The sequence below is a fragment of the Aquarana catesbeiana genome, linkage group LG04, assembly GCF_042186555.1.
Source record: "Aquarana catesbeiana isolate 2022-GZ linkage group LG04, ASM4218655v1, whole genome shotgun sequence".
In the NCBI taxonomy this organism is placed as follows: Eukaryota; Metazoa; Chordata; class Amphibia; order Anura; family Ranidae; genus Aquarana; species Aquarana catesbeiana.
Genome location: NC_133327.1, coordinates 63,679,165 through 63,705,687, shown reverse-complemented (window position 1 = coordinate 63,705,687; position 26,523 = coordinate 63,679,165). Strand labels below are relative to the sequence as shown.

The 26,523-nt window shown below is 44.7% G+C and overlaps 1 protein-coding gene across 1 annotated transcript in view; it reads right to left on the bottom strand.

The window, feature by feature from the left end:
• LOC141139301 (opsin-5-like) overlaps positions 1-26,523 on the bottom strand; it is a 181,743-nt gene that overhangs the window by 17,365 nt on the left and 137,855 nt on the right. The window contains exons 3-4 of the mRNA XM_073625281.1: positions 25,060-25,179; positions 5,806-5,976 (exon numbers count right to left, since the gene is read on the bottom strand). Of these exons, the coding sequence (XP_073481382.1) occupies positions 5,806-5,976; positions 25,060-25,179 (291 nt within the window). The remainder of the gene's footprint in view (positions 1-5,805; positions 5,977-25,059; positions 25,180-26,523) is intronic.

Here is a 26,523-nt window from a genome sequence, read left to right as displayed (position 1 = left end):
CCACTCCGCTCCCGCCCTTAACCCCTGCATCAGTAAACACTTGTGACATCTGCTGGCTGCCTGGCAATGTTGCGCCGCCCATGCTAGCCGCTCGGGCTGACAACATCCCAGGCACCAGGCCGCATTTTCTACTCAGCCGGCGACCTGACGCTTGGAGTTTGTTGAGCCCTGTCTCAAAGTAACCCAACCTGGGGATACTTTCCGTACATTCCCTATGAGTTTTGATCATGACCATGTCCTTGCTTCCACTAACCTAGCACTTATACAGAAAGTTTCTAACTAGTGTTGCCACCTCATCCCTTTAAAACTGAACACATATAAATTACACAGGTTCTGTGGCTGATTAATGTGGTAATTAAACTCACTTGTTGCCTCATTTGCATTAAATTAGCCTCAGAACCTGTGTAATTCATATGTGTTCGGGTTTAAAGGGATGAGGTGGCAACCCTATTTCTAACTCAACCAGGAATCCCCATTAGAAAAGGGACTTGGCTGATAGCTTGTCATATTAATATAGTGTAAGAAGCTATTTATCGTTTAAATTGGTTGTAAACTCAGGAACAATCTGCAAGACAAAGGCATAATAAGCTAGTATGCATCGCATACTAGCTCATTATGAAATACTTACCTTAGATCAAAGCTGTTGCAGCGGTCCCCGTACACCGCTGTGACTGGCGACATGTCTCCCTGAGTTATTTTCGGGTTCACGGGCTCCAACGCTGTGATTGGCCTGAGCCGCGATGACGTATACGCGTGGGAGCTGCCAGTCACGCCACGGCTACTGAAGAAATGGCACAAGTGGGCAGAGGCGTATCTAATGAAAATGGCACCTAAGGCAAGCACTGAAACTGCGCCCCTATAAAAACATTTGAAACCCATCCCAAAACTACAAGTCAAGCTCTTTAATCTTTCAATTAAGCCCCCTACAGGCCCAGGCCCCCTACATCTGTACTGGCTGCCTCTCCCCCCCCCCCCCTTCCCCCAATGGTGGCAGCCCTGGTGTCTCCAGACTCCTGTGAAAAATAAAAAGTACACAGCCTCATCTGATGCCTTTAATAAGACCTATCAGGGCACGCTGCTCCCCGCCGGCCCCTCCTCTCTTCTCATCCGTCCGGTGATGTAATGTACAGTACAAGCACCTGGGGTGGATGGGAGGGAAGGAGGGGCGGCGGGGAGCAGTGCGCCATGAGAGGTGTTTTTACAGCTGCTCTCTGTGCTAAACTGTATGTGTTGCAGTCTTGCAGAGCCTCTTATGGCGCCCCCTAATGGCCCCAGGCCCTCGGGCAGTGCAGAGTGCACAATGGGTCAGTCCGCCCCGCTCATTAAACAGTCCACATTCAGTGAAAGTTCATGTACTGCAAAGTTTGCAGTACTGTACATGAACTTTCACTGAATGTGGACTGTTTAATGAGCTTAAAAATAGAATGTTGTATATGGCTGCCCAAAAATAATTTAATGAGCTTGTTGCACAAATCGCTTTATTACACTTTATTTATGATATCTATGGCTATGCATATTTATTGAACCCATATTGAGCACTATATTTGATTGGCTGCTTTTGCTTGGCACATACGCACAATTGCACATGATGATGACAAAACGTTTAAGTGCGTGTGTGCCAGGCCCAAGCAGAAGCAAGCAGCCAATCAAATATAGTGCTCAATATGGATTTAATAATTATGCATAACCATAGATATCATAAATAAAGTGTAATAAAATGATTTGTGCAACAGCAGATACTACTTTTAAGTAGTACCTCTTGTTGCACAAATCACTTTATTACACTTTAATTATGATATCTATGGCAATGGCTATGCATATTTATGTAATCCATTGAGCACTATATTTGATTGGCTGCTTGCTTCTTCTTGGCAGTTGGCACACACGCACAATGGCACATGACGATGATCAAGATCATGAAGTAGTATGGTGTACCTGCTACTGCTAGGCTGCTAATCCTTGCTGCTGCCTGGCCCGGGGTTCCCAGTCATCTATTCCTTCCCTGGTCTGTTCTCCTGTTCCTCATGTTACAGTCCCCGGAGAGAGAAGATGATGTCGCGCAGAGGAGGGTAGGTGGAGCATTAGGCTCCGCCTCCGGCAGTCACTCTACCCTATGTGGACCCGGTCTGGGCAGTCATCATCGGCTGTCATGGGGGCGCCTGTCGATCCCCTCCTCAGGCCAAGTAATTATTAGCAAGTATTAGCAAGTATTAACAAGTATTGGGGGCACCTGCCTTTACACGCACATGAACTTTAATGGCATCCCAGTCTTAGTCCGTAGGGTTCAATATTGAGTTGGCCCACCCTTTGCAGCTATAACAGCTTCAACTCTTCTGGGAGGGCTGTCCACAAGGTTTAGGAGTGTGTCTATGGGAATGTTTCACCATTCTTCCAGAAGCACAGTTGTGAGGTCAGGCACTGATGTTGGATGAGAAGGCCTGGCTCGCAGTCTCTGCTCTAATTCATACCAAAAGTATTCTATTAGGGTGGAGGTCAGGACTCTGTGCAGGCCAGTCAAGTTCCCCCACCCCAAACTCGATCATTCATGTCTTTATGGATCTTGCTTTGATCTAACTCAATATTGAACCTTATGAACTAAGACTGTAATGCCTTTAAAGTTCATGTGCGTGTAAAGGCAGGTGTCCCAATACTTTTGGTAATATAGTGTATACATGAATAGCAGGAGGGATCAGATTACACAGACAGTTGAATGAGTTAGAGGCAGGATGTCAGACAGAATTTTTAACACAAACACAGAGGCAGTGTTGGGCCTTATTTTAGAGCAAGTTGTGCAAATTGAGTGTTGTGGGTGAACTCTTTATTTGAAAAAAAAAAAAAAATACACATACCGTATATACTCAAGTGTAGGCCAACCCGAATATAAGCTAAGGCACCTAATTTTACCACAAAAAACTGGGAAAGTTTATTGACTCATATTTTTTTTTTTTTCGGTACTGGAAATTTATTCTATATTGTAGCAGCTCATGTAAGTGCAGCCAAAAAATACACAGCTTCAGAGGGGAAAAAAAAAAACAAAACCACTTTTTTACATGCATGAAATAAAAACAGAAAACAGAAAATCTACACAAGGGGCAGGCAGCCTGCAGCACCCAGCAGCTGCTGAGGAACTCAAGATCTCGTTGAGAATCAGCGTTCAACCTCAGAAGGATTACCTGTTGCCTGACCCTAATCTACAGAGACTGGTAAAAAAAAAAAAAAAAACTCAAGCAGTTGGTATGGAGAGCAGTAACTGAATCTCTTCTTCATTAAAAAAAAAAGGGATTTGGTTTATTTATTTATTTTTTTAAGCTACAGAATGGTCGAAACTGCATGTAAGGTGTGTGGTTAGTATTAAATTATACACTCTGTAAATACTATAGAACCATTTAAGTTACAAATACAGCAACAGAGATGTCCCATATCAGGATTGTTTGGGCAAAAAAATTCAGCTGGGTTGCAGGAGAAAAAAAAAAAAAAAAAAAGAAAGATAAAAAAAAAAAAAAAAACAGGCAGAAAAAGTGAAAAACATAATTCAAAAAATGTAATCCTTTTTGTTGTACAACTTTCTAGAGAAAGGTTTACTGATGATTATTGACTTGAGTATAAGCCTAGGATGGGAAATGCATAGTGCCCATCATGTACAGCCTATCAGTGTCCATGACATGCAGCCTACCAGTGCCCATCATGTACAGCCTATCAGTGTCCATGACATGCAGCCTACCAGTGCCCATCATGTACAGCCTATCAGTGTCCATGACATGCAGCCTACCAGTGCCCATCAGGTACAGCCTATCAGTGTCCATGACATGCAGCCTACCAGTGCCCATCAGGTACAGCCTATCAGTGTCCATGACATGCAGCCTACCAGTGCCCATCAGGTACAGCCTATCAGTGCCCATGACATGCAGCCTACCAGTGCCCATCATGTACAGCCTATCAGTGTCCATGACATGCAGCCTACCAGTGCCCATCAGGTACAGCCTATCAGTGTCCATGACATGCAGCCTACCAGTGCCCATCAGGTACAGCCTATCAGTGTCCATGACATGCAGCCTACCAGTGCCCATCAGGTACAGCCTATCAGTGCCCATGACATGCAGCCTACCAGTGCCCATCAGGTACAGCCTATCAGTGCCCATGACATGCAGCCTACCATTGCCCATCAGGTACAGCCTATCAGTGTCCATGACATGCAGCCTACCAGTGCCCATCATGTACAGCCTATCAGTGTCCATGACATGCAGCCTACCTGTGCCCATCAGGTACAGCCTATCAGTGTCCATGACATACAGCCTACCATTGCCCATCAGGTACAGCCTATCAGTGTCCATGACATGCAGCCTACCAGTGCCCATCATGTACAGCCTATCAGTGTCCATGACATGCAGCCTACCAGTGTCCATCAGGTACAGCCTATCAGTGTCCATGACATGCAGCCTACCAGTGCCCATCAGGTACAGCCTATCAGTGTCCATGACATGCAGCCTACCAGTGCCCATCAGGTACAGCCTACCAGTGCCTGGTAATGAGATGTCATGATGTCATGCTGTGTGTCAGAGCTGGATCTGAATCGCTGTGTAGCCGCGGTAACGATGTCCCGCCTCCTATGACACAGGGCACAATGATTCCTAGCATTGGATCAGTGTGCCGTCTATCACAAGAGGCGGTCTAGGAGGCGGGACATTGTTACAGCAGCTGCACGGCGATTCAGATCTCTGACACACAGCATGGGAGGGAGGGGAAACTGACAGGGGCGCCGGGCGAATACATGTGCGGCACCCAGCGGGACAGCCCCACCCCTATTTAGGCTCCATTTTCGGGACATTTTTTTCTTAAGTGGGACATTCAGTCGAGTATAAGCCGGGGGGGGAGTTTTTCAGCCTAAAAAATGTGCTGAAAAACTTGGCTTATACTCGAGTATATACAGTAATTAAAAGGTAAGGGGTGTTTCTAGGGCCCTAGTAGACTTCTGGGCACACATTACAATGTTGAAGGGCTGGTAGGTTACCATTATGACTACTTTGGTTCAAATCTAATGCCGCGTACACAGGGACGGACTTTTCAGCATGAAAGGTCCGATGGTCTTTCTGACGGACTTTTGACGGAGTTACTACGGACTTTCGAACGTCCAGACTTGCCCACACATGAATGGACTAAAGTCCGTTCGAAAGTCCGTTGGTTTGAGCGTGATGACGTACGAAGGGACTAGAATAAGGAAGTTGATAGCCAGTAGCCAATAGCTGCCCTTGCATCGTTTTTTGTCTGTCGGACTAGCATACAGACGAACAGATTTTTTGACCGGACTCGAGTCCGTTGGAAAGATTTTAAACATGTTCTAAGTCCGTCTGATTTTTCGACAGCAAAGTTCCGATGAAGCCCACACACGATCGAATTGTCCGGCGGATTCGTTCCGTCGGACCTTTGCTGTCGAAAAGTCCTCTCATGTGTACACGGCATAAGACTAATATAATCTTTTTAACTGAACACAAATTATTTGTTCTAATAGCTGTCATTTTATTTTATAATGAAAAAATAAATAATAGATGGACTGAAAAGAAGATAAAACATACAATGTTCCAGAACGGTATACTGTATAGAAGGTATCATCTCCATATTTCAAAGGAGACTCAGAAGCAGACCCGGGTGCCATGGTCTAAAAACACCCCAGAGAAATTTAATATCGGTTTATAAACTTCAATATTACTTAAAATAATAATGTCTGATACAAAAAATTATACTTTTCTATTAAAAAAGATAGGCTCTAATGAATTGCATTTTCCAGTCATCTCCGAATCTTGAACTTACCATATCTCAGATGGCAGATTTTCATGTATCTGTCAAAGCTGACCACTGTCATAGTGATGAGACTACCACATCCGAAGAAGAAGCCGATCCATCCATACCACTGACAGATGCTCCAGCCAAACACCCAGCGATGGCTGAAACAGGATATGATGGTGAATGGTTTTCCCGTCACTGTAACAATATAGAAAGTAATCAGTGATCAGATCACATGACACACAGCTGTATATTGTTATGGAAAGATCTTTTCTTGTGCTGTAATACAGTCATCATCTCATGTTTATATTCTTTCACTATCCTTACTAACTCCCTAAACATAAGAAGAGCAGTTTTCCTACAAGACTTTTTTCTGAGACCCATCCTGATATCAATGCCTGGTGGGTGATGGACAAGAAACAAGTATGCAGCCAGAGACGGCTTAAATGTCTCAACTCACCTACTGCATGCATTTCCAGATCAGTGTTTTTGCTAGTTAGTGAAGGCAATAAGGATGACATTCATGCATCTTAATAAAGAAAAGAACTCCCTGCACTTTGCATCCCTGGGGCAAATCATCTATCATGGCAAGGCAATGTTACTAAAAGCTTATCATAGGCATGCGCACAGGGTGTACTGGGTGTGCCTGAGCACAACCTAATCACCCTGGGGGGGTTGCAATTCACCCTGTTTCCTGGCGTCCCCTGTCTCTCCCCTGCAGTGCTGCCAACTTTCCCCCTATCCTCCCCCGCTGGCTGCTGCCAGGGATGTTTTAGGATGATCGAATGAACACAGTGAGTGATCTGTACTGATCGCTCCCGTGTTCATTCTTAACTGAAGCATATTAAACTGTTTACTATGCTTCGGTTTTTGAATAAACAGGCAGCTGCTCAGCGAAGAGCATTTCCTATTTGTTCACTGTCCAGTGCAGCTGAGGCTGCAGAGAAATGGACTGGGGAAGCTCTGTCCCTTTCTCTCTGCTTAGACCCTTGCTATTTCACCAAATGCTCTCAGTGGGGCTCCTAAAAAAAATGTAAAAAAATAAAATAATAAAAAATAATATTGTAAAAAATAATTGAAAAATTAAATTGTAAAAAAAATAATAGAAATAAAAATGACTGATACTGTCCACTGCCCTACTGACACCAATCTCTGCTCTACTGACACCGTCCACTGTGTTTGTGCTATGAGGTGCACATCCTAAAGTAATAGGCTGCGCTCACCAAAGCAGCTTATCCCAAAGGCATTCCATAGCTACCTGAATCATTTAATTTAGGCAGAATCTGGCACTAAAAAGGAGTACCAAAGTATAGATCTCAGCATGTATAATTGTAAATGTTATGTCAAAAATGACTTTATAGTAGTAGCAATGGGGGGGATTTACTAAAACTGGAGCATGCTAAATCCGGTACAGCTCTACATAGAAACCTATAAGCTCACAGATTTTATTGATCAAAGCTTATTTGAACAAGCTGAAGTTAGAAGCTGATTGACTACCATGCACAGCTACACTAGATTCTGAGTGCTCCAGTTTTTTTGTAAACCCCCCCCCCCCCCCCCCCCCCCATATGTCTACCCTCACAGATTCACTTTAAACTCACCTATTTATTACAACTCTGTTTTTAAATCAATTGCTCTCACAACAATATTTTATCAATATAATTCTTCAATCCATTCTGATGTGACTTTCCCAGTCATTACATGTAAACAGCTTATTGTCTGGCTTTACAGACCCGGAATGCTACTGCAACTGTAAGACAGTATGGCTGTTTGTTTAATGCCCACTAGATGGCAGTGTTATAACATAATGGATGTTCTTGTGCCTTCTACATTACATGAGCTGCAGTAAAAGAATTGACTTCTATGTAGCCGTGCTCCAGCACCAAATTGGCCAATGCCATAATTTGGGATTCCAGGTAATATAAATTACCGCAGCTGCAAATTTTTTATTCTACGTTGCCATGCGCAGTGCGAAAAGATCAGCGGGGGACAGGTCATCGCTATTGACGTGGATTACCTTGCTGGACCATGTGATTGACGATGGGTTGAATTCTGGGGACATTAATACATTTTGGTTTCAAAAGCCAATATATGTGTTTGAGTTTTATTTGGAAAAAATGATTTTTTTTTTAGTGTGTTTTTTTTAACCCTTTATGGGAATGGGTAAGGGGTAGTAATGTACCCCTGGGTTTATTCTTCTGGGGAGGAGGCATGCATATTTGATTGTCCCCTTATAATAAAGGGGTTCTAGATTACACCATAAGTCCCCCCTTCATTTTTGTTACATCTTGACCCTTTTTTAGGGCACAAAAAGGTGGGGTATACGCTCTTGTCACCCAGCATTGGGACAAAAGTGCATTGCGCTACGTAAACTGTTGGCGCTATATAAATCCTGTATAATAATAATAATAATTGCAAGCCAGGGAGGCTTTTCTGCCCCCTTTGCAAGAAACCCCACAATGTTGAAAAGGATGTGGCCTGATCTGATACAGGAAGGAGTTGGTGGCACAATCCACCTTGGATAAAAAAAAAAAAAAAAAGAAGAAGAAAGCACATAAAGTATATGTGATAAAAAAATGCATTTATTATTTTCTTGGCAAATCAGCCTCCATTTGAGTAATCAGTGGATAGCAGGTGTAATGCCAGGCTCCTGCAGAGTCTTCCTCCAGCTCTATATCTTTACCAAGGTACTAGAGCTGCATGATTCTGGCTAAAATGAGAATCACAATTTTTGTTGCTTAGAATAAAGATCACGATTCTTGCGGCGTAACATCATCTTTCACATTATACAAAAAAATGGGCTAACTTTACTGTTTAGTTTCTGTTTAAATAATTGAAGTATATTTTTTTTTACAGAAAAATTGTGTTTGAAAGACTGCTTCTCAAATACAGTGTGACATAAAATATTGCCATAACTGACATTTTATTACATAGTTACATAGTAGGTGAGGTTGAAAAAAGACACAAGTTCATCAAGTCCAACCTATGTGTGTGATTATATGTCAGTATTACATTGTATATCCCTGTATGTTGCGGTCATTCAGGTGCTTATCTAATAGTTTTTGAAACTATCGATGCCCCCGCTGAGACCACCGCCTGTGGAAGGGAATTCCACATCCTTGCCGCTCTTACAGTAAAGAACCCTCTACGTACTTTAAGGTTAAACCTCTTTTCTTCTAATTTTAATGAGTGGCCACGTGTCGTGTTAAACTCCCTTCCGTGAAAAAGTTTTATCCCTATTGTGGGGTCACCAGTACGGTATTTGTAAATTGAAATAATTTCCCTTCTCAAGCGTCTCTTCTCCAGAGAGAATAAGTTCCGTGCTCGCAACCTTTCCTCATAACTAATATCCTCCAGACACTTTATTAGCTTAGTTTCCCTTCTTTGTACTCGCTCCATTTCCAGTACATCCTTCCTGAGGACTGGTGCCCAGAACTGGACAGCATACTCCAGGTGCGGCCGGACCAGAGTCTTGTAGAGTGGGAGAATTATCGTTTTATCTCTGGAGTTAATCCCTTTTTTAATGCATGCCAATATTCTGTTTGTTTTGTTAGCAGCAGCTTGGCATTGCATGCCATTGCTGAGCCTATCATCTACTAGGACCCCAGGTCCCTTTCCATCCTAGATTCCCCCAGAGGTTCTCCCCCCAGTGTACAGATTGCATTCATATTTTTGCCACCCAAATGCATTATTTTACATTTTTCTACATTATTACTCATTTGCCATGTAGTTGCCCACCCCATTCATTTGTTCAGATCTTCTTGCAAGGTTTCCACATCCTGCGGAGAAGTTATTGCCCTGCTTAGCTTAGTATCGTCCGCAAATACAGAGATTGAACTGTTTACCCCATCCTCCAGATCGTTTATGAACATATTTATTGGTCCCAGCACAGAACCCTGGGGGACCCCACTACCCACCCCTGACCATTCTGAGTATTTCCCATTTATCACCACCCTCTGAACTCGCCCTTGTAGCCAGGTTTCAATCCATGTACTCACCCAATGGACCATACCACCCATGCCAATGGACCTTATTTTTTACAGTAGACGTTTATGGGGAACTGTGTCAAATGCTTTTGCAAAATCCAGATACACCACATCTACGGGCCTTCCTTTATCTAGATGGCAACTCACCTCCTCATAGAAGGTTAGTAGATTGGTTTGGCAAGAACGATTTTTTATGAGTCCATGCTGATTACTGCTAATGATACCGTTCTCATTACTAAACTCTTGTATATAGTCCCTTATCATCCCCTCCAAGAGCTTGCATACTATTGATGTTAGGCTAACTGGTCTGTAATTCCCAGAGATGTATTTTGGGCCCATTTTAAATATTGGTACTACATTGGCTTTTTTCCAATCCGCTGGTACCATTCCAGTCAGTAGACTGTCAGTAAAAATTAGGAACAATGGTCTGGCAATTACTTGACTGAGTTTCTAAGTACCCTCGGGTGCAAGCCATCCGATCCTGGTGATTTATTAATTTTAAGTTTCCCAAGTCTAATTCTAATTCTGTCTTCTGTTAGCCATGAGGGTGCTTCCTGTGACGTGTCATGAGGATAAGCACTGCAGTGTTGGTTACTAAAGCCCCCCGATTCCCTCGTGAAGACTGAGGAGAAGAATAAATTCAATACCTTCGCCATCTCCCCATTCTTTGTAACTAGATGTCCTTCCTCATTCTTTATGGGGCCAATATGGTCTGTCCTCCCTTTTTTACTGTTTACATACTTAAATAATTTCTTGGGATTTTTTTTGCTCTCCTCTGCTATGTGTCTCGTGTTCTATCTTAGCCGCCCTAATTGCACCCTTACATTTCCCCTTATGTTTCCTATTTGTGTGATTTATACTGAAGCCAATTGGCCTGTGATCGCTGTTTCCTAAATTGCCCCGTATTTACACATCTGTGATCAGGTCTGTATTGATAGTAATCAGTAGATCTAGTAACGCTTTATTTCTAGTTCGTGCGTCTACCATCTGAACCATGAAATTGTCCTGCAAGACATTTAGGTACTGGGGAGCCTTAGACGAATGCGTGGTTCCTTCCGCCCAGTCTATGTCTGGATAATTAAAATCCCCCATTATGATGACACTTCCCATCCTTGCTGCTAATCCAAATTGTGATAGGTGCATTTAGGTGCAGTTCGTCCCTTCTATAGTACTGGTGACTGACTGAGAAGTCGGCCCAGTCCTCCAATAACCCAAACCCCTCCTTTCTACACCAGCTCTTCAACCACTTGTTTACTTCCCTATTCTCCCTCTGCCATTCTGGTGTGGCTCGATGTACCAGTAGTATTCCTGAGAATACTACCTTGGAGGTCCTTTTCTTCAATTGAGCTCTCAAGTCCCTAAAATCGTTCTTTAGGACACTCCATCAGCCTCTGACTTTGTCATTGGTGCCAACGTGCACCATGACAGCCGGGTCTTCCCCAGCCCCTCCCCGTAATCTGTCCACCAGATCCGTGATGTGCCGAACCAGAGCGCCCGGTAGACAGTATAAAGTTCGGCGCTTCAGGTCTTTGTTACAGATTGTCCTCTCTGTCCTTTTAAGAATTGAGTCCCTTACCACCAGAATCTGTCTATCCTTTCCCTTCGCTTTCCCCCCACTCTCACTGGAGGAGTTCTTCCCCTGGCAGCTAGGAGAGTCCCTCAGCTCCAGCAGTGCTGGTCCCTGACTGGTTTCACCAATGTCACTCAATGGAACGTACTTATTGGGATGCTCCAGCCCTTGATCAGCCTCCCTGGCACTTCCCCCTCTATCCTTCCTGATTGTCACCCATCTACTCTTTTCTAGTGCCTGCACCTCTTTGTCTCCACCCTCCTCTGTGCTGGTCCCTGCCGGCACCTGCCGGGTACGTTCCCGGCTCTCCTTTAGTATGGAGGGTCTTCTCAGTGCTGACAGTTGCTTCCCCAGATTCAGAACCTGGGCTTCCAAGGAAACAATGTGCTTACATTTTGCACAGCAGTATTCACTCTTGATCAGATGATCAAGGAACGCATACGTGCCGCAAGACCGAGTCGCATCTCCACACCCACCGGGCATCGTACCTACTAATTTAATGAGGATTGGGGATTATACCCTATCCAAATTACCTAACAACTAGCTTCCTGACACCAATACTCAACAATACACTACACAGGTACTCAACAAGACAATACACAGGTACTTGCAGACTACATGCACTCGCAGACCCGCGTGCTCTCGCAGACCTGCGTGCACCCGCAGACCCACATGCACTAGCAGACCCACGTGCACTCGCAGACCCACGTGCACTCGCAGACCCACGTGCACTCGCAGACCACGTGCATTCACACTACCCAGGTACACACACTACACAGGTACACACAATACTCAGGTACTCCCAACACTCAGGTACACACAGTACTCAGGTACTCCCAATACTCAGGTACTCCCAATACTCAATTACTCACAACACTGAGGTACTCCCAATACTCAATTACTCACAACACTGAGGTACTCCCAATACTCAGGTACTCCCAATACTCAGGTACACACAATACTTAAGTACACACAGTACTCAGGTACTCACAATACTCAGGTACACCAGACATCTCAAGTCTCCCGTGAGGTGCGGGAGACTCCCGCATTTCGGCGGCGGCTCCCGCACACCCGCAAGCACCTCCCGATCTCCCGGGAATGATCGGTGCGGTGGGGAACAGCTGTGATCACCGATCTCCTTTGCCCCCCCCCCTGTTCTCCTCCGGCCACCTCCACATCCTTCTCCACCCCCCTGTTCTCCTCTGGCCCCCCTCATCCCCCGCAGCCGGTACCCCTCCTCTCCTCTCGCTCCTGTGTCCTGTGATTACTGAGCAGAGTAAACTGTTTACTCTGCTTAGTTTATGAATGAACAGGAGCCTCTGTCTCCTGTTCATTCATCTTTAGTGCTGAGAAGGGAACTGGGGAATCTATGTCCTCAGTCCCTTTGTCTGTCTCAAGACTCTTGTGGACATCGCTGGATACGAGAGGGGGCTCAGGTAAGTATTAAGTGGGGCTGGGAGGCTGCTGCACACAGAAGATGTTTTACCTTTATGCAAATAATGCATGAAGATCAAAAATCTTATGCCTTCACAGCCACTTTAACAAAGCATGTGCTGTACTTAGAATGCAGTAGTTAGGAGTAAGAAATGTAAAACACAGTGAGGGGAATTTATCAAAACTGGTGCAGACAGAATTTGGAACAGCTGTGCATGGCAACCAATCAGCTTCTATCTTCAGCTTGTTCAACTTTAAAAATGAAAGCTATGAGCTGATTGGTTGCCACGCATAGCTGTTCCAAACCCTGTCTGCTCTAGTTTTGATAAATTCCCCTAAGGGCTCATTCAGACTAGGGTTGCCATCTTTTCTTCAAGCCAAACCCGAACACTTTTCTGGTGTACAGAATTTTTTTATAGTATACAATATAAACAATAGGATTGTAAAAGACCTTGGACACCTTTGGGTGGTTTAAAGTGAGCAGTAACACAGTGTGCTGTGTACGCCACGGCGAACAGAGGGTGTAGCAACATTGCATTAACCGTGGAAGGGACCTAAATTAACCCACCCTACCTACAACACCCCTTACTATCCACTGCACCCCAATCTTCCACTGACAATTCAAAGTAGCCCATCCTACCTATAGCAATCCACAGTATCAACACCACACCAAAGTGGCCCATTCTATCTCAACACTCCAAATCAGTCCATCATATCTAAGGCACCCCAAAGTGGACCACCCTAACCACAGCACCCCAAAGAACCCCACACCAGCGGAATTCACAAGGGGAGGCAGTGGGGTGGATGGGGGGGGGTGCAGAGTGGTCAGAGGAGCAGTGGGATGGACAGAGGGACAGTGGGATGGACAGGGGGACAGTGGGATGGACAGGAGGACCGTGAGATAGACAGGAGGACCGTGGGATGGACAGGGGGACCGTAGGATGGACAGGGTGACCATGGGATGGACAGGGGGACCATGGGATGGGCAGGGGGACCGTGGGATGGACTGTTGGGACCAGGGGATGGACGGGGGACAGGGGGACCATGGGATGGACAGTGGGACTGTGGGGTGGTCAGGGGGACAGTGGGATGGGCAGGGGAACTGTGGGGTGGTCAGGGGGACAGTGGGATGGGCAGGGGGACTGTGGGATGGACAGGGAGACCGTGGGATGGACAGGGGGGCCGTGGAATGGGCAGGAGGACCATGGGATGGGCAGGTGGACAGTGGGATAGACAGGTGGACAGTGGGATGGGCAGGGGGCCCGTGGGATGGGCAGGGGGACCGTGGGATGGACAGGGGGACCGTGGGATGGGCAGGGGGACCGTGGTGCTCAGTGGAGGACTGTATATACCTCTCTCCTGCTGTCCCGTTCTGTAAATTGTGGGTTGCTCCCTGTACTGAGGCTGAGGCTACAAATAGCGCTGCATTGACAGGGGCAAGGGGGGGGGGACCGACCGGACTAGTCTGTAACTTAGCTGTCACAATTTCACAAACAAGACATTACCTCTACTGAAGACTGGAGTGGGGGAGAGCATGCTGCTGGTGGGAGAGAGCGTCCTGCATTTGCTGATCGGGGGGGGTGGCTGCTGGCGGGAGAGAGCGCATTGGAGCGGGGGAACAGGATGAGGCACTCAGCACTGAAGAAACAGAAGCAGGGGGACTGCTGCTGGTGGGACTCTGGAGAGAGCGCATTCAGCAGGAAGGGGTGTGGGGGCATGGTGCTAGTGGGGGGCTGCAGGTACTTTCCACACTGGCTGGGACTGGAGCTTATGCTGTTGTGTCCGGGTTACAGGAGGATACAAACCCGGGCACAGCTGTCATATGGGTGCCATCTTTTCCCAGCCTGGACTGACTCTGTGACATCAGCCGAGAGCAGGCTTATGCCCGCTGTCAGCTGAAAATGGGTCACAGGAGAGCAAAACAATCTGCACTGATGTGATCAACAGGAGAAGTACAATCAAACAGGCTTTGACTGTACTTCTCCTTTAATAAATCTATCACATGACCTACCGCTCTGCCCCTGTTTGGCATTACTTGCAACAATTGATATGTGTCCCCATTTATGTTGTGAACTCCATACAAGTAAAAGGTGCAAAAATATAAAACAATATATATCTTATAAGCATTTGGTCAATGTGCTGGGTACGCAGAATATTATATGCACAATGAGGCACCAAGTCCACAATCTCTATGATTGTTTAGGAGGAAGTCCACGATAATATTTAGAATAATTAAAAGGAAAAGGGGGAGGGGGGGATAGGGATAACCCACTCTCAGGGCTGCCATCACAGAGGAACAGAGACCATGTTCCCAAAAACTGAAAAAGAGGGAGAAGAGGCGCCTCTGGGTGCAGATTTTTAACAAGTTTTAATATGCAGTAAAAGTTTTCTCACAATGCACTCACATTTCTGGAGACAAAAGAAGGCATTTTGTAATATCCCAAAACATGGGGCTGTCCTCAGTGAAGTCGATCCCTTTGTTCACTCCTGTCTGTATGCGTCCTGTGATGTTCCTCGTACACCGCCGGATGGTGTTCGGCCAGCTGCGGTGGAGTCTATCCTCAACACGAGGCTTGAGGCGCACGGAAGTGTCCGGGTGGAGGGGGATGACGTCACCGGAATGTGACACGTTTCACAAGCGTGCAGGCTGTGGATGACGTGAACAGCCGCGCTCCTTTTTCAAGCTATTAGACAGGGACTAGTCGGATTGTAATATAGGGACGGGGAAGGGGAGTGGTTAGCGTTTAGTACACCATGAGTGGATGGCGTATCAGAGTGAAAAAACAAGAAACAACAAAAAACAAACAGCAAAAGGACGGGACATGTGAAGGGGCAAAGATATCTTATTGACATGTCCATTGACCAGGGCCTCTTCCACACTCACCAGCCCAAAGCCTCCTCCGCATCCCCTATCAGCCCAGTGCCTCCACTGCACCCTCCAGTCCATGACCTCCTCCTCCTCCCAGTCCAGGGCCTCCTCCGCACCCCCCCCCCCCAGCCCAGGACCTTTATTGAACCCCCAGTCCAGGGCCTCCTCCGCACCCCCCTCCCAGTCCAGGGCCTCCTCTGCCCCAACCCACCCCAGTCCAGGGCCTTCTTTGAAGCCTCCCCTTCTCAAGAATGCCTCACCCAGAAAAGACATGAGCTGTTTGGGCACTGGGCAGGACTAGGAGGGAGACCTGCCTGTCCATTACACTTGATCAGGCGGCAGTGACACCCTTAGAGCAGCGGTTCCCAGTGCAGGTGGGGGCGGCACCCCCCTAGATGTGTCACCTGGGGCAGGCACCTCCCCCCCCCTGTTTCGGCCCTGCCTGTGAGTGTATATCACACAATAGTGGAAGATTTTATCATACCAAAACCACTTGAGACAAATCAATATTTCTTTTTCTGCACTACAAATCATTGTAATTGTTTTTGAATAGTTTAAGAAGAATACTAAGGCTGGTCAGAAGGTCAGCAGAGCTAGTGAAAAGGCTCCTGGGAACACACAGTAATATTCTACTAATTAAATCAATAAGGTGTGAAAATAATGGAATATTGATGGGAGTTCTCCCAACTTCCTGGCTCCTGGGTAAAAGAATGATTGGTCATGATGGAATGATGCTATGGGTCTGTGTGGGTCTGTGTGGTATGCATACTGTACCTGTACTGTGCCTGAATTTTGGCCAATTCCTGCTGAATCTGCCAAAATTCCAACTGTGGATGGCCCTGCTGCACCACCCAGGTTGACAAACTTCAATTTAAAAACTGGTAAAAACTGGTAAAAAAAATTGCAGATAGTCAGATGCAGTGAATGTTTGGGTAATATGACTTCAGATGTAAGAATAAAATAGGTGGTAGGAAAGATTCCTCTGGTGTTTAGCGTGGATGAGGGAATCTATTGATTTCTCTCATTAGAAAGAGAAACCTTAACGTGTATGGCTAGCCTAAGATCTGCAGCGTTACAGATGCTGCATGCTCTGCATTTTTATGTAACTGTAAATAAAGTATGTTCTGTGAGACATGAGCGGAACTAAACCCATAGATTTACCTGTTTCCCAAAACAGCAACATTCAAGGTATGCTGTGAATGACAACTTTCACAGTTGCTTGTGTGTTACCTACTGAACTGTCAAGCCATCAAATGGCTGGTATCATAACTGATCAGTGTTGCCAACCTAACAGATTGAAATTTACTGACAGGACACCCAAGATTTACTGGCACAGGCACGTTTTTACTGGCATTTCCAAAAGTTACAAAATTACAGTTTTAAGTACACATTTCACTATTTAGGCTACAAACAAGTACAATATGTAATTAGCAATGTGATTTAAAATAGATAATAAGGCAAAAAACATATTTCTTATTTTATTTTCGATATAGTAAGTAAGTAGCTCAGGGACAGGACTCAGGAGGGCAAGAAATTAGAATGGGCGGCACACACCTGAAATTGACTCTCACAGTGATACTGACAGCAGTGTGCAGCAGCACAGGTCACCGATACGACATGTCCCCTCCAGAGTCACAGTGACAGTCTCTCTCCAAGCCAGGTGGTCCCTCCAGTCCAAACAGAACTGATGGTCCCCCTCCTGGCCTGCCTTGCTCCCATCCTGCAGAACTAGAGTTGCCACCTCATCACTTTAAATCCGAACACATATTAATTACACAGGTTCTGTGGCTGATTAAGGTGGTAATTAAACTCACTTGGTGCCTTATCTGCATTAAACTAGCCTCAGAACCTGTGTAATTAATATGTGTTCGGGTTTAAAGGGATGAGGTGGCAACTCTACGCAGAACCCACACACAAGGCTCTGGCCACTCTGCTTGGCTCCCTTGCACCAAGACATCACAGGATATGTTCAGGCACCGCCTCCACCAGAGCTGCACAAACAAACTGTAGCAGGCACTTGCTGGTTCCGGGCCAAGCGTCACAGCCATATTTTTTACTGGCAACCTTTTCTTTTTACTGGCAGGAGAACATTGCCTGTTTTTTACTGGCTGCCAGTAAAAATACTGACGGTTGGCAACACTGTAACTGATCACATGTGAAGCTCCATGACAACTGCAGATCAAACAGAGGATAAAATGGCAGCTTCCTTGGCTTTAAAGGATTAGTTCCACTTTAAGCAAGCAAAATAATTGAGCTTACTATTCTTTTTTATATATAATAAATAAGATGTGTCTACCTGTTAATTTATTTATCTGTGTAAAAATAGTGAAACAATGGGGTTGAGTTATTAAAACTGGAGAGTGCAAAATCTGGTGCAGCTGTGCATGGCAACCAATCAGCTTCTAACTTCAGCTTGTTTAATTAAGTGCTGACAAAAAACCTGGAAGCAGATTGGTTTCCTCTGATCTTATCGGTTGTGGGAGCCCGCCTACAGAGTGTTTTAACTGTGAATATCTCCATTCATTCAGTTTTATCAAGTCTCCCCTGTGTTTCAAATCTTGTAGTGAATGTATTTTTCCATCTAATCTATTCTTTTCTATTCTATTGAAATTAGAATTGACTCTAATTCTACTCTAATTTTGGGAAATGGTTATATTCTTTCCATTCTATTCTATTGTTTTTTTTAATTGTGTTCTTTGTCTATTTGTTTATTATATTCTATTCTTTTATATTCTATTCTATTCTATTCTATTCTATTCTTTCCTATTCAACTTTATTATATTCGAAATTTGAATTTCGGAAGATGGTTATATTCTATTCTATTGTTTTTTTTCTATACTATTCTGTTATTTTCTATTCTATTCAACTTTGAATTTATTCTATTTTAATTTTGGTAAATGGTTATATTCATTCTATTCTATTCTATTGTTTTTTAATTCTTTTCTTTTCTATTCTATAACAGTCTATTCTATTCTTTTTTGCTATTCTGTTCGTTTCTATTCTATTATTTTTTTATGTATTCAAATTCAAATGTATTCTATTTGAAATTCGCAAGATGGTTATATTCTTTCTATGTTATTCTATTCTATTTGTTTCTATTATATTCTAGTCTATTCTGTCCTTTTATTTTCTATTCTATTTTGTTCTGTTTTACTCTATTATATTATATTCTTTTATTTTCTGTTATATTCTTTTCTATTCTATTTTTTTTTTTTTACTATTCTATTCCTTTATTTTCTATTTTATTCTCTTTGGAAATTCGAAAACTATTTGAATTCAAAGACTATTCAAATTCGAAAAGTATTCGAAGATGATTCGAATTTAGTCCAATTTTTTTTTTTCTTTTATTTTGTTATTTCGGATTAGTTTAAATTCGGTACTATTGTAATTCAGAATTTCGTCCGAATTTCAATTTGCAACAATACGAACTGCACATGTCTAGGGTCAATATAAAAATGGAGCTGGTACCAAATCTAGAGGGAGATAGGGAGGTTTTGGGGGCAGCACCTTTCAAAACCATGCCCTTAAAGGGGTTGTAAACCCTTGCGGTTTTTCACCTCAATGTATTCAATGCACTGAGGTGAAAAACCTCTTGTAGTGCACCAGCCCCCCAGAGCCCCCCTTTTACTTACCTGAGTCCGATCATTCCTGAGCCAGGGACAAGCACACCTGCTTCAGTCAGTGCCTCGGGTCCTGAATGAATACATTGATAGCAGCGCATCCATTGGCTCCCGCTGCTGTCAATCAAATCCAATGACACAGGAGCCGGGGGCGGAGCTGAGTCCTGCTTTCTGTGTCAATGGATGCAGCAGCAGGACATGGGAGCGTGCCCGCACGGGTGCCCCAGAGGGAAAGCGTTTCCCTGGCGGGGCACTCAAGAAGAGGAGGAGCCAGGAGCACCGCTGAGGGACCCCAGAAGAGGAGGACTGGGGCCACTCTGTGCAAAACCAACTGCACAGAGGAGGTAAGTATAACATGTTTGTTATTTTGTTTTGTTTTTTTACGAGGCTTTAGATATCCTTTAAAGCCAAATCCCAGCTATTCTGCCAAAGCTTTAGTGTTTCCTGATAGTAACAAAACTTGCTTGCCCCCTGCTACCTCTTTCAAATTCCTACTGATCAGTAGAGATGGGCTCGGGCGTGTTTGCCACCCCATGTGCCTGATCCCGCCAGGAAGCCGACACTGCACAGCGCTAATCACAGGCAGTGTGACATGTCCTGCTCTATACAGCTTTTACAATTTTTTTTTTTTAAATAAGATTGTAAAAAAATTATAACAATAAAAACTACTGACATCATCCACTGCCCTACTGACAACAGTCTCTGCTCTACTGATACCATCCGCTGCTCTGCTGATATACACACATGTGTGTTTGTGCTCTGGGGTGCACACCCTAATGCAATGGACATTAGTGAAGTTGTCCTTTAATTAAGCCCCCACCCCTCTGAGTGCAGGCAGCATGAGCTTTTACTTATCTTCAGTCCTGATCCAATGATTGTACCACCAGAAAGGACCCAGGCAGCCCTCTTCATTTTGTGCATGTGCAGTGTGGTCCCATTTATTTCTATGGATAATCATACTTGCGGCAGCCTCCACTGGTCGCTTGGAGCATGGCTCTCCCCCATAGAAATGATTGGGTTGAATAAGGAGTAGGTGACAAAGTCCATGCTGGCAGTAAGATCCTTGGGTAACATACAAGCCCAAGCTGTCTGCACTTAGGGGGGTAGGGAGCTTCATTAAAGAACAACTTCTCCCAAGATTATTATTATTATTATTACTATACAGGATTTATATAGCAACAGTTTGCGCAGCACTTTACGACATGAGGGCAGACAGTACAAGTACAATACAAATCAATACAGGAGGGATCAGAGGGCCCTGCTCATTAGAGCTTACAATCTAGAAGGGAGGGTCAAGGGGAACAAAAAGGTAATAACTGTGGGGATGAGCTGATGGAGAAAATGAAAATACAGTTGTTAGGTGTGGGTAGGGTAGGCTTCTCTGAAGAGAAGTGTTTTCAGGGATTGTCTAAAAGCTAATAGAGTAGGAGATATTCAGACAGATTGGGGTAAGCATAGGATTGGAGAGGCTCTGGAAAAGTCCTGGAGGCGAGCATGGGAGAAAGTGACGAGGGAGCTAGAGAGCAGGAGGTCTTGAGAGGATCGGAGAGAACAAGTAGGTTGGTATTTAGCTGGGGTCTAAATTGTGGATGGCTTTGTAAGTAGTTGTTAGTATTTTGAATTTAATTCATTGGGGAAGCCAGTGGAGGGATTGACAGAGAGGAGTAGCAGGCACAGAGCGATTGGTAAGGTGGATGAGTCTGGCAGCAGCATTCATGATGGATTGAAGAGGTGATAGACTATGTAGAGGTAAGCCAATGAGAAGGGAGTTGCAGTAGTCGAGGCGAGAGATGACCAGGGAGTGAATTAAGAGCTTTGTTGTGTCATTGGTTAGAAAGGGGTGTATTTTGGAGATGTTGCGGAGGCAAGATTTGGACAGTGATTGGACGTGGGGCTTAAAGGAGAGTTCAGAGACCAGGACTACACCTAGAACCTTGGCATGCGGGGATGGGCTTATAGTTGTGCCATCGATTTTGACAGAGAGATCAGGGGAAGGGGCACATGGGGGAGGAAGAATTATAAGTTCGTTTTTGGATAGATTGAGTTTGAGGAAGTGGTGTGGCATCCAGACTGATATATCTGATAGTAAATTAGTGATACATGAGGAGACAGAGGGAGTGAGCTGAGGGGTAAAGAAATAGATTTGGGTGTCGTCAGCGTAAAGGTGGTATTGGAAGCCACGGGAGGCTATTAGCTGACCCAGGGAGGAGGTGTAGATTGAAATTAGAAGAGGTCCAAGAACAGAACCTTGGGGGACCCCAACAGAGAAAGGAAGAGGAGAGGAGGAAGTAGAGTTGTAAGAAAGTTAAAGGTGCAGTTGGATAAGTAGAAAGAGAACCAGCGAAGAGTACAGTCACGGAGACCAAAAGCGTGAAGCTTTTTGAGGAGGAGGGGGTGGTCAACCGTATCAAAGGCAGCAGAGAGGTCCAGGAGTAGGAGTACAGAATAGTGTCCATTGGTTTTGGCCATTAGTAGATCGTTTGTAAGTTTTAGGAGAGCAGTTTCTGTGGAGTGTTGAGAACTAAATCCAGACCGAAGGGGATCAAGAAGGCTATTATCAGCGAGGTGGATGCTCAGTCGGTTGTAGAACAGACGTTCAAGGAGTTTGGATAAAAAGGGGAGCAAGGAGATGGGGCGAAGGTTGTTAAGATTGGATGGGTCCAGTGAGGGATTTTTAAGTATGGGGCTGAAAAGTGCATATTTTAGAGAGTTGGGGAAGATGCCAGAATAGAGGGAGAAATTGAAGATGTGGGTTAAAGAGTGTAGAATAGAGCCAGAGGGTGAACGTAGCATTTGTAAGGGAACAGGATCCAGAGGGCAGGTGGTAAGATGGACGTTAGCAAGTAGTTTAGCAACCTCTTCTATATTGGTGGGGTTGAAAGAGAGAAATAATGATTGTACCTGTGGGCATGAAGTGTAAAGTGTGGAGGGTATCTGAACAGTAGAGATCTCGCGAATTGTATCAATCTTCTGTTTGAAGTGATTGGCGATCTCCTGGGCAGTGAGTGAGTTGGCGGGTGGAGGACGAAGTAGAGAGTTGAAGTTAGAGAAGAGTTGACGGTGCAGGATGATAAGTTGCTAATGAGCAGGGCCGCTGATAAGCCAGTACAACTTGCCCTGTTGTACCGGGCCCAGCCACCAGGGGGGGGCCCGATCAATCTGAACAGATTGCGGAAGAAAAAAAAAAAAAAGTCTTTCTCAAACCCCCCCTCCTCCGCTCCTCCGCTCCTCCGCTCCTCCCTCAGCAGCTGTTCAGCTGCTCTCAATGAGCACTCACTCAGGGGCTAAACATCTCAGAGGCGAAGCCTGACTGTGATACTGTAGTTTGAGCTCACATTGTGCACACATGAGCTGCATTGTGGTGGCATTGGATCTGGATTCTCGGGGGGACTTCAGGTTAGCCCAGTCACATTAACTGCAATGTAAAGTCTAATGTCTGCTTTTTCATGTAGCACAGCTGTCCTGACTGTGAGAAATTGGGTTTTAAACTGCACTGCCCAATTTCTCACAGAAGTGCTACATGAAAAAGGAAATGCCATCAATGTCAGCTTTTAGATGTAAATTTTCAGATCACTGGATCACACCATGCCTGGAGCTGAATCACACAGGAGCGCACTGTGCGTTCATGTGCAATTCACATGTGGGTCTGTGCAGTGCAATTTCAAGCTCATTCATTTTGAATGGGCTAAAATTTCAATGCACCAAAGGAGTGTATGCACTACTTTTTAACATGCACTGCAACCAGATCACACGGTGATCCAGGGCTGGCAGGGCAAACACACTACGTTTGCGAAATGCGTTTGAGGTGTTATTAACTTTTTTTTTACACCTGCTGCAGGTCGCAGAAGCAGTGCATTTTGCATGCAGGTTGAATTGTACGGGAATCCACAGCACATTCCTTCGCAATTCAGATGCAGGCATGGTGCGAACCATGGGGTGCCCTTAGACATAATATTACTTCTCATTAAAAGTTTAGAAAAAACTTTTTTTTTTAAAAAGTGGGCTTAGCTGACATAAATGGCATCTTCTTCTTTTTCATGTAGAACTGTTTGACTGTGACAAATTGGACAGTGCAGTTTTGAACGCAGCACAGTAATATCTGCATCCTACACACAGTCATCTTAGACTAACCACATCCGTTAAGCCATGCCAAATAATTAAGCGTAATTTAAACCACGTCTATTTTCCAGCTCTGTGTGGCACATATTTCTGAATTAGCCACACCCACAATTTAGCCTTTATGTATACCCTAGCCTCTCTGTATAGGGGCGGGGCCAGGGGTGGGGCTGAAGGAGGGACCAGGGGTGGGGCTGAAGGGAGCCTCGTCAGGTAGGCTGTACGGGGCCCCATGATTTCTATCAGCGGCCCTGCTAATGAGAGTGATAAAATAGGTCTGCTTGGCAGTGAGGTGGCTGGAATTGTATTTTTGGAGGGCAGATTTATGTTGGTTGAAATCTTTCTGAGACTTAGTCTTACGCCACAGGCGTTTATGAGCATGACTATGTTTTTTCAGACTTCTAGTATCATCTGTTTGCAAAGGTTAAAGGGGTCGGGGCCTGATTCTGTGTGTAGTGGGGGGGGGGGGGGGGGGGCAGTGAGTACAGTGAGGCTAGAAGTGAAGGGTTGTAGACAGAAGTGGCTAGGTTGGTGCAGGATAGGGGTGAGATTTTGTCATAGAGGTCGTTGGTAGCAGAGTAGAGAAGAGAAGGGTTGAGAGGATGTAGGTTTCTGCAGGTAACTTTTAGGCGGTTGGAGGAAGAGGAGGAGGAGGAGAGGGAGAGAGTAAAACTAATATGGTAGTGATCAGAGAGAGGGAATGGATAGTTGGAGAGGTTGCATGGAGTGCATAGGTGAGAGAAAACGAGGTCAAGGGTATTGTCTTCAGAGTGAGTAGGAGTGTGTATCCACTGCTTTAGGTCAAAGGAGGAGGTTAGGCTAAGAAGTTTGAAAGTGGCAGGAGTGTTAGGCCTCATGTATACTGCTGCTGGTAAACGGACGTTCAGAGGCAGTTGGATGCTTTTTTCAACCACCCCTGAACTCATCCAATGTTATCTTATGTGTACATGTACACAGGTTCATTTAATGTCGTTTTTAGGCAGTTGCGTTTATAGGCTTTTCTTTGAAGGGAAAAAAAATGAGTTCAGACGCCAAAGTTTCCAACGTTTCAGACGCCAAACGCGGCTAAACGTGGTAACTCGCATTTAGCCGCGTTTTGTTTACAGGCGTTTTTCATTTTTGGCTATTTAAAAAAAAAAAAATGTTTTTTTCAAACGCTTCTAAACGCAAACGCGGTAAAAAGAGGCATGTAAACGCAGCAAAACAGACGTTTTAAAGGTGGGTTATTATCTGTCAAGTTGAATCGTTCAGAAGAGGTTGTAAAAACATCCTGTGTACATTAAGCTTAAGTATTAATAGGGATGTTGAAGTCACCCAGAATGATTGTGAGGATTTCAGAAGAAAGAAAGTAGGGTAGCCAGGCAGAGAAGTCATCAAGAAAGGTTGATACTGGTCCAGGGGGCTTGTAGATCACAGCTATCCTTCGAGAAACTGGAGAGAAAAGACGAATGCAGTGTGCTTCGAAAGAGGAGAGTGACAAAGATGAGGTCCCTTAAAGTGCATAAAAAGATGATTTCTAACTGCAGCAGATTGGCAGTTGCAAGTGAGAGTACAAAATACATGGATGTTAGAGGGCTTTAGTTGGACTACAGTACAGTATTACCTGTTCATTACAATCTTTAAAACCCAACACAACCTAATCAAATTTTAATAATCTGCTTGAGTTTTTATGGCTCATGCATTTACCTGATATCCCCAAATCACTAAATGCTAAATTCATGGTCATGATCTCAGCTGGTCTGAGCTTCTTTTTCCTTCGACATGCCATTAACAATACATAGCCGTTTCCTAGAGTGGAGAGAACACCTGTAAAGAGAAAGAAAATTATCAGGAAAAATTAAGCAAATGTAGCCAGGGGTTTGCTACCATAGTCATTATAGTTGAACAGTTCATTGTTGTTTGCAAATGAGTTTGGCTCCCCCTAGTGTCTGCTGGACTCTTTGAGAATAATGCAGAAAAGCATTGTGGGAGATGTAGTCTGGAGGAGGAAGTGACTCTGTTAGTTGGATCAGCCCTGGACTACAGGACAGACAATGCAAAGCGTGCAGAACTGCCTGCTGGGAGGAGTGATAAAAGGAGAGGCACAGCCTGTTTTCAGCCTCTCTGGACGCCACTCAACACCTGCCAGCAGGAGGTCTATGTGTGACCAGGAGTGAGAAACTGTGGACTATACAGCGGAGAGCCAGATCTCCCGCCTCTGAGGGATCTTGGAGGACAGCTCCGCTATTCTATCAAGTGGACTGGCCTGCGCTTCAGAGCAACTGGAAGCCACCTGCACTTCAGTCCATCAGGAGTTGCAGCACAGCATGGCGGCACCATCTTCACCAGAGGGAGACACCAGGAGGGGATTCCAGATGGAGCCTCACAGTCATTGGAGTCTATTGTGGTGAGAGGGCACCTGCCCATTCCAGTAGAGATTACAGTATTGCTGAGTGAGTTTTTTCTGCAGACTGCTGGTGAGACTTGTAGTTCCACGGAGGTGAATCTACTTCTTCACAGGCAGCATACATATGGACTTTGGGGCCTTGTCTTTCTCCCCTGCGCATTAAGGTCAGTACTGTTTTGCACTCACATGTAAAGAGGAATCTACAAGTGATGATATTTCTTCAGTTAAGCAATCATTAGCACACCTTTTGTTCTACAGTCATTTCTTTCCCTTTGTCTGTGGATTGCAAATTACAACAATATACTGCAGTCTAACCATCAGGCTAGCTGAAGACATCTGGAGTTTAAATAACTTTCACCATCTTCTTATTTTACTAAGCATTGCTGCTCTACTCACAAGTTGATCTCTGAATGATAACCTAGGGGGAGCCATTTGTGTATATGCTTAATTTTACTGTATTACTGAATGTAAAGATTATATACTGCATTTTGGTCTGTGTGTTGAGTCCTCAGTGAGAAGGTATTTAATATACAGTATGTCTTGAAGATATTGAGTACCTATCTTTGTGTGCACCTGTTCACATATACCCCTTTCAGGTGATTATAAGGTTATATGTTCTGTATATGTGCATTAAGTGATAACTGTTGTCAATCATAACTTGTGTTCATTCATGTTTTTCATTGTGTTCCATTACTTATCTCAGTAAACCTTTCCTGAGTGGTTCAGTGATATTGTGTGAGTTTTGTATTGCTAACGCCACATTG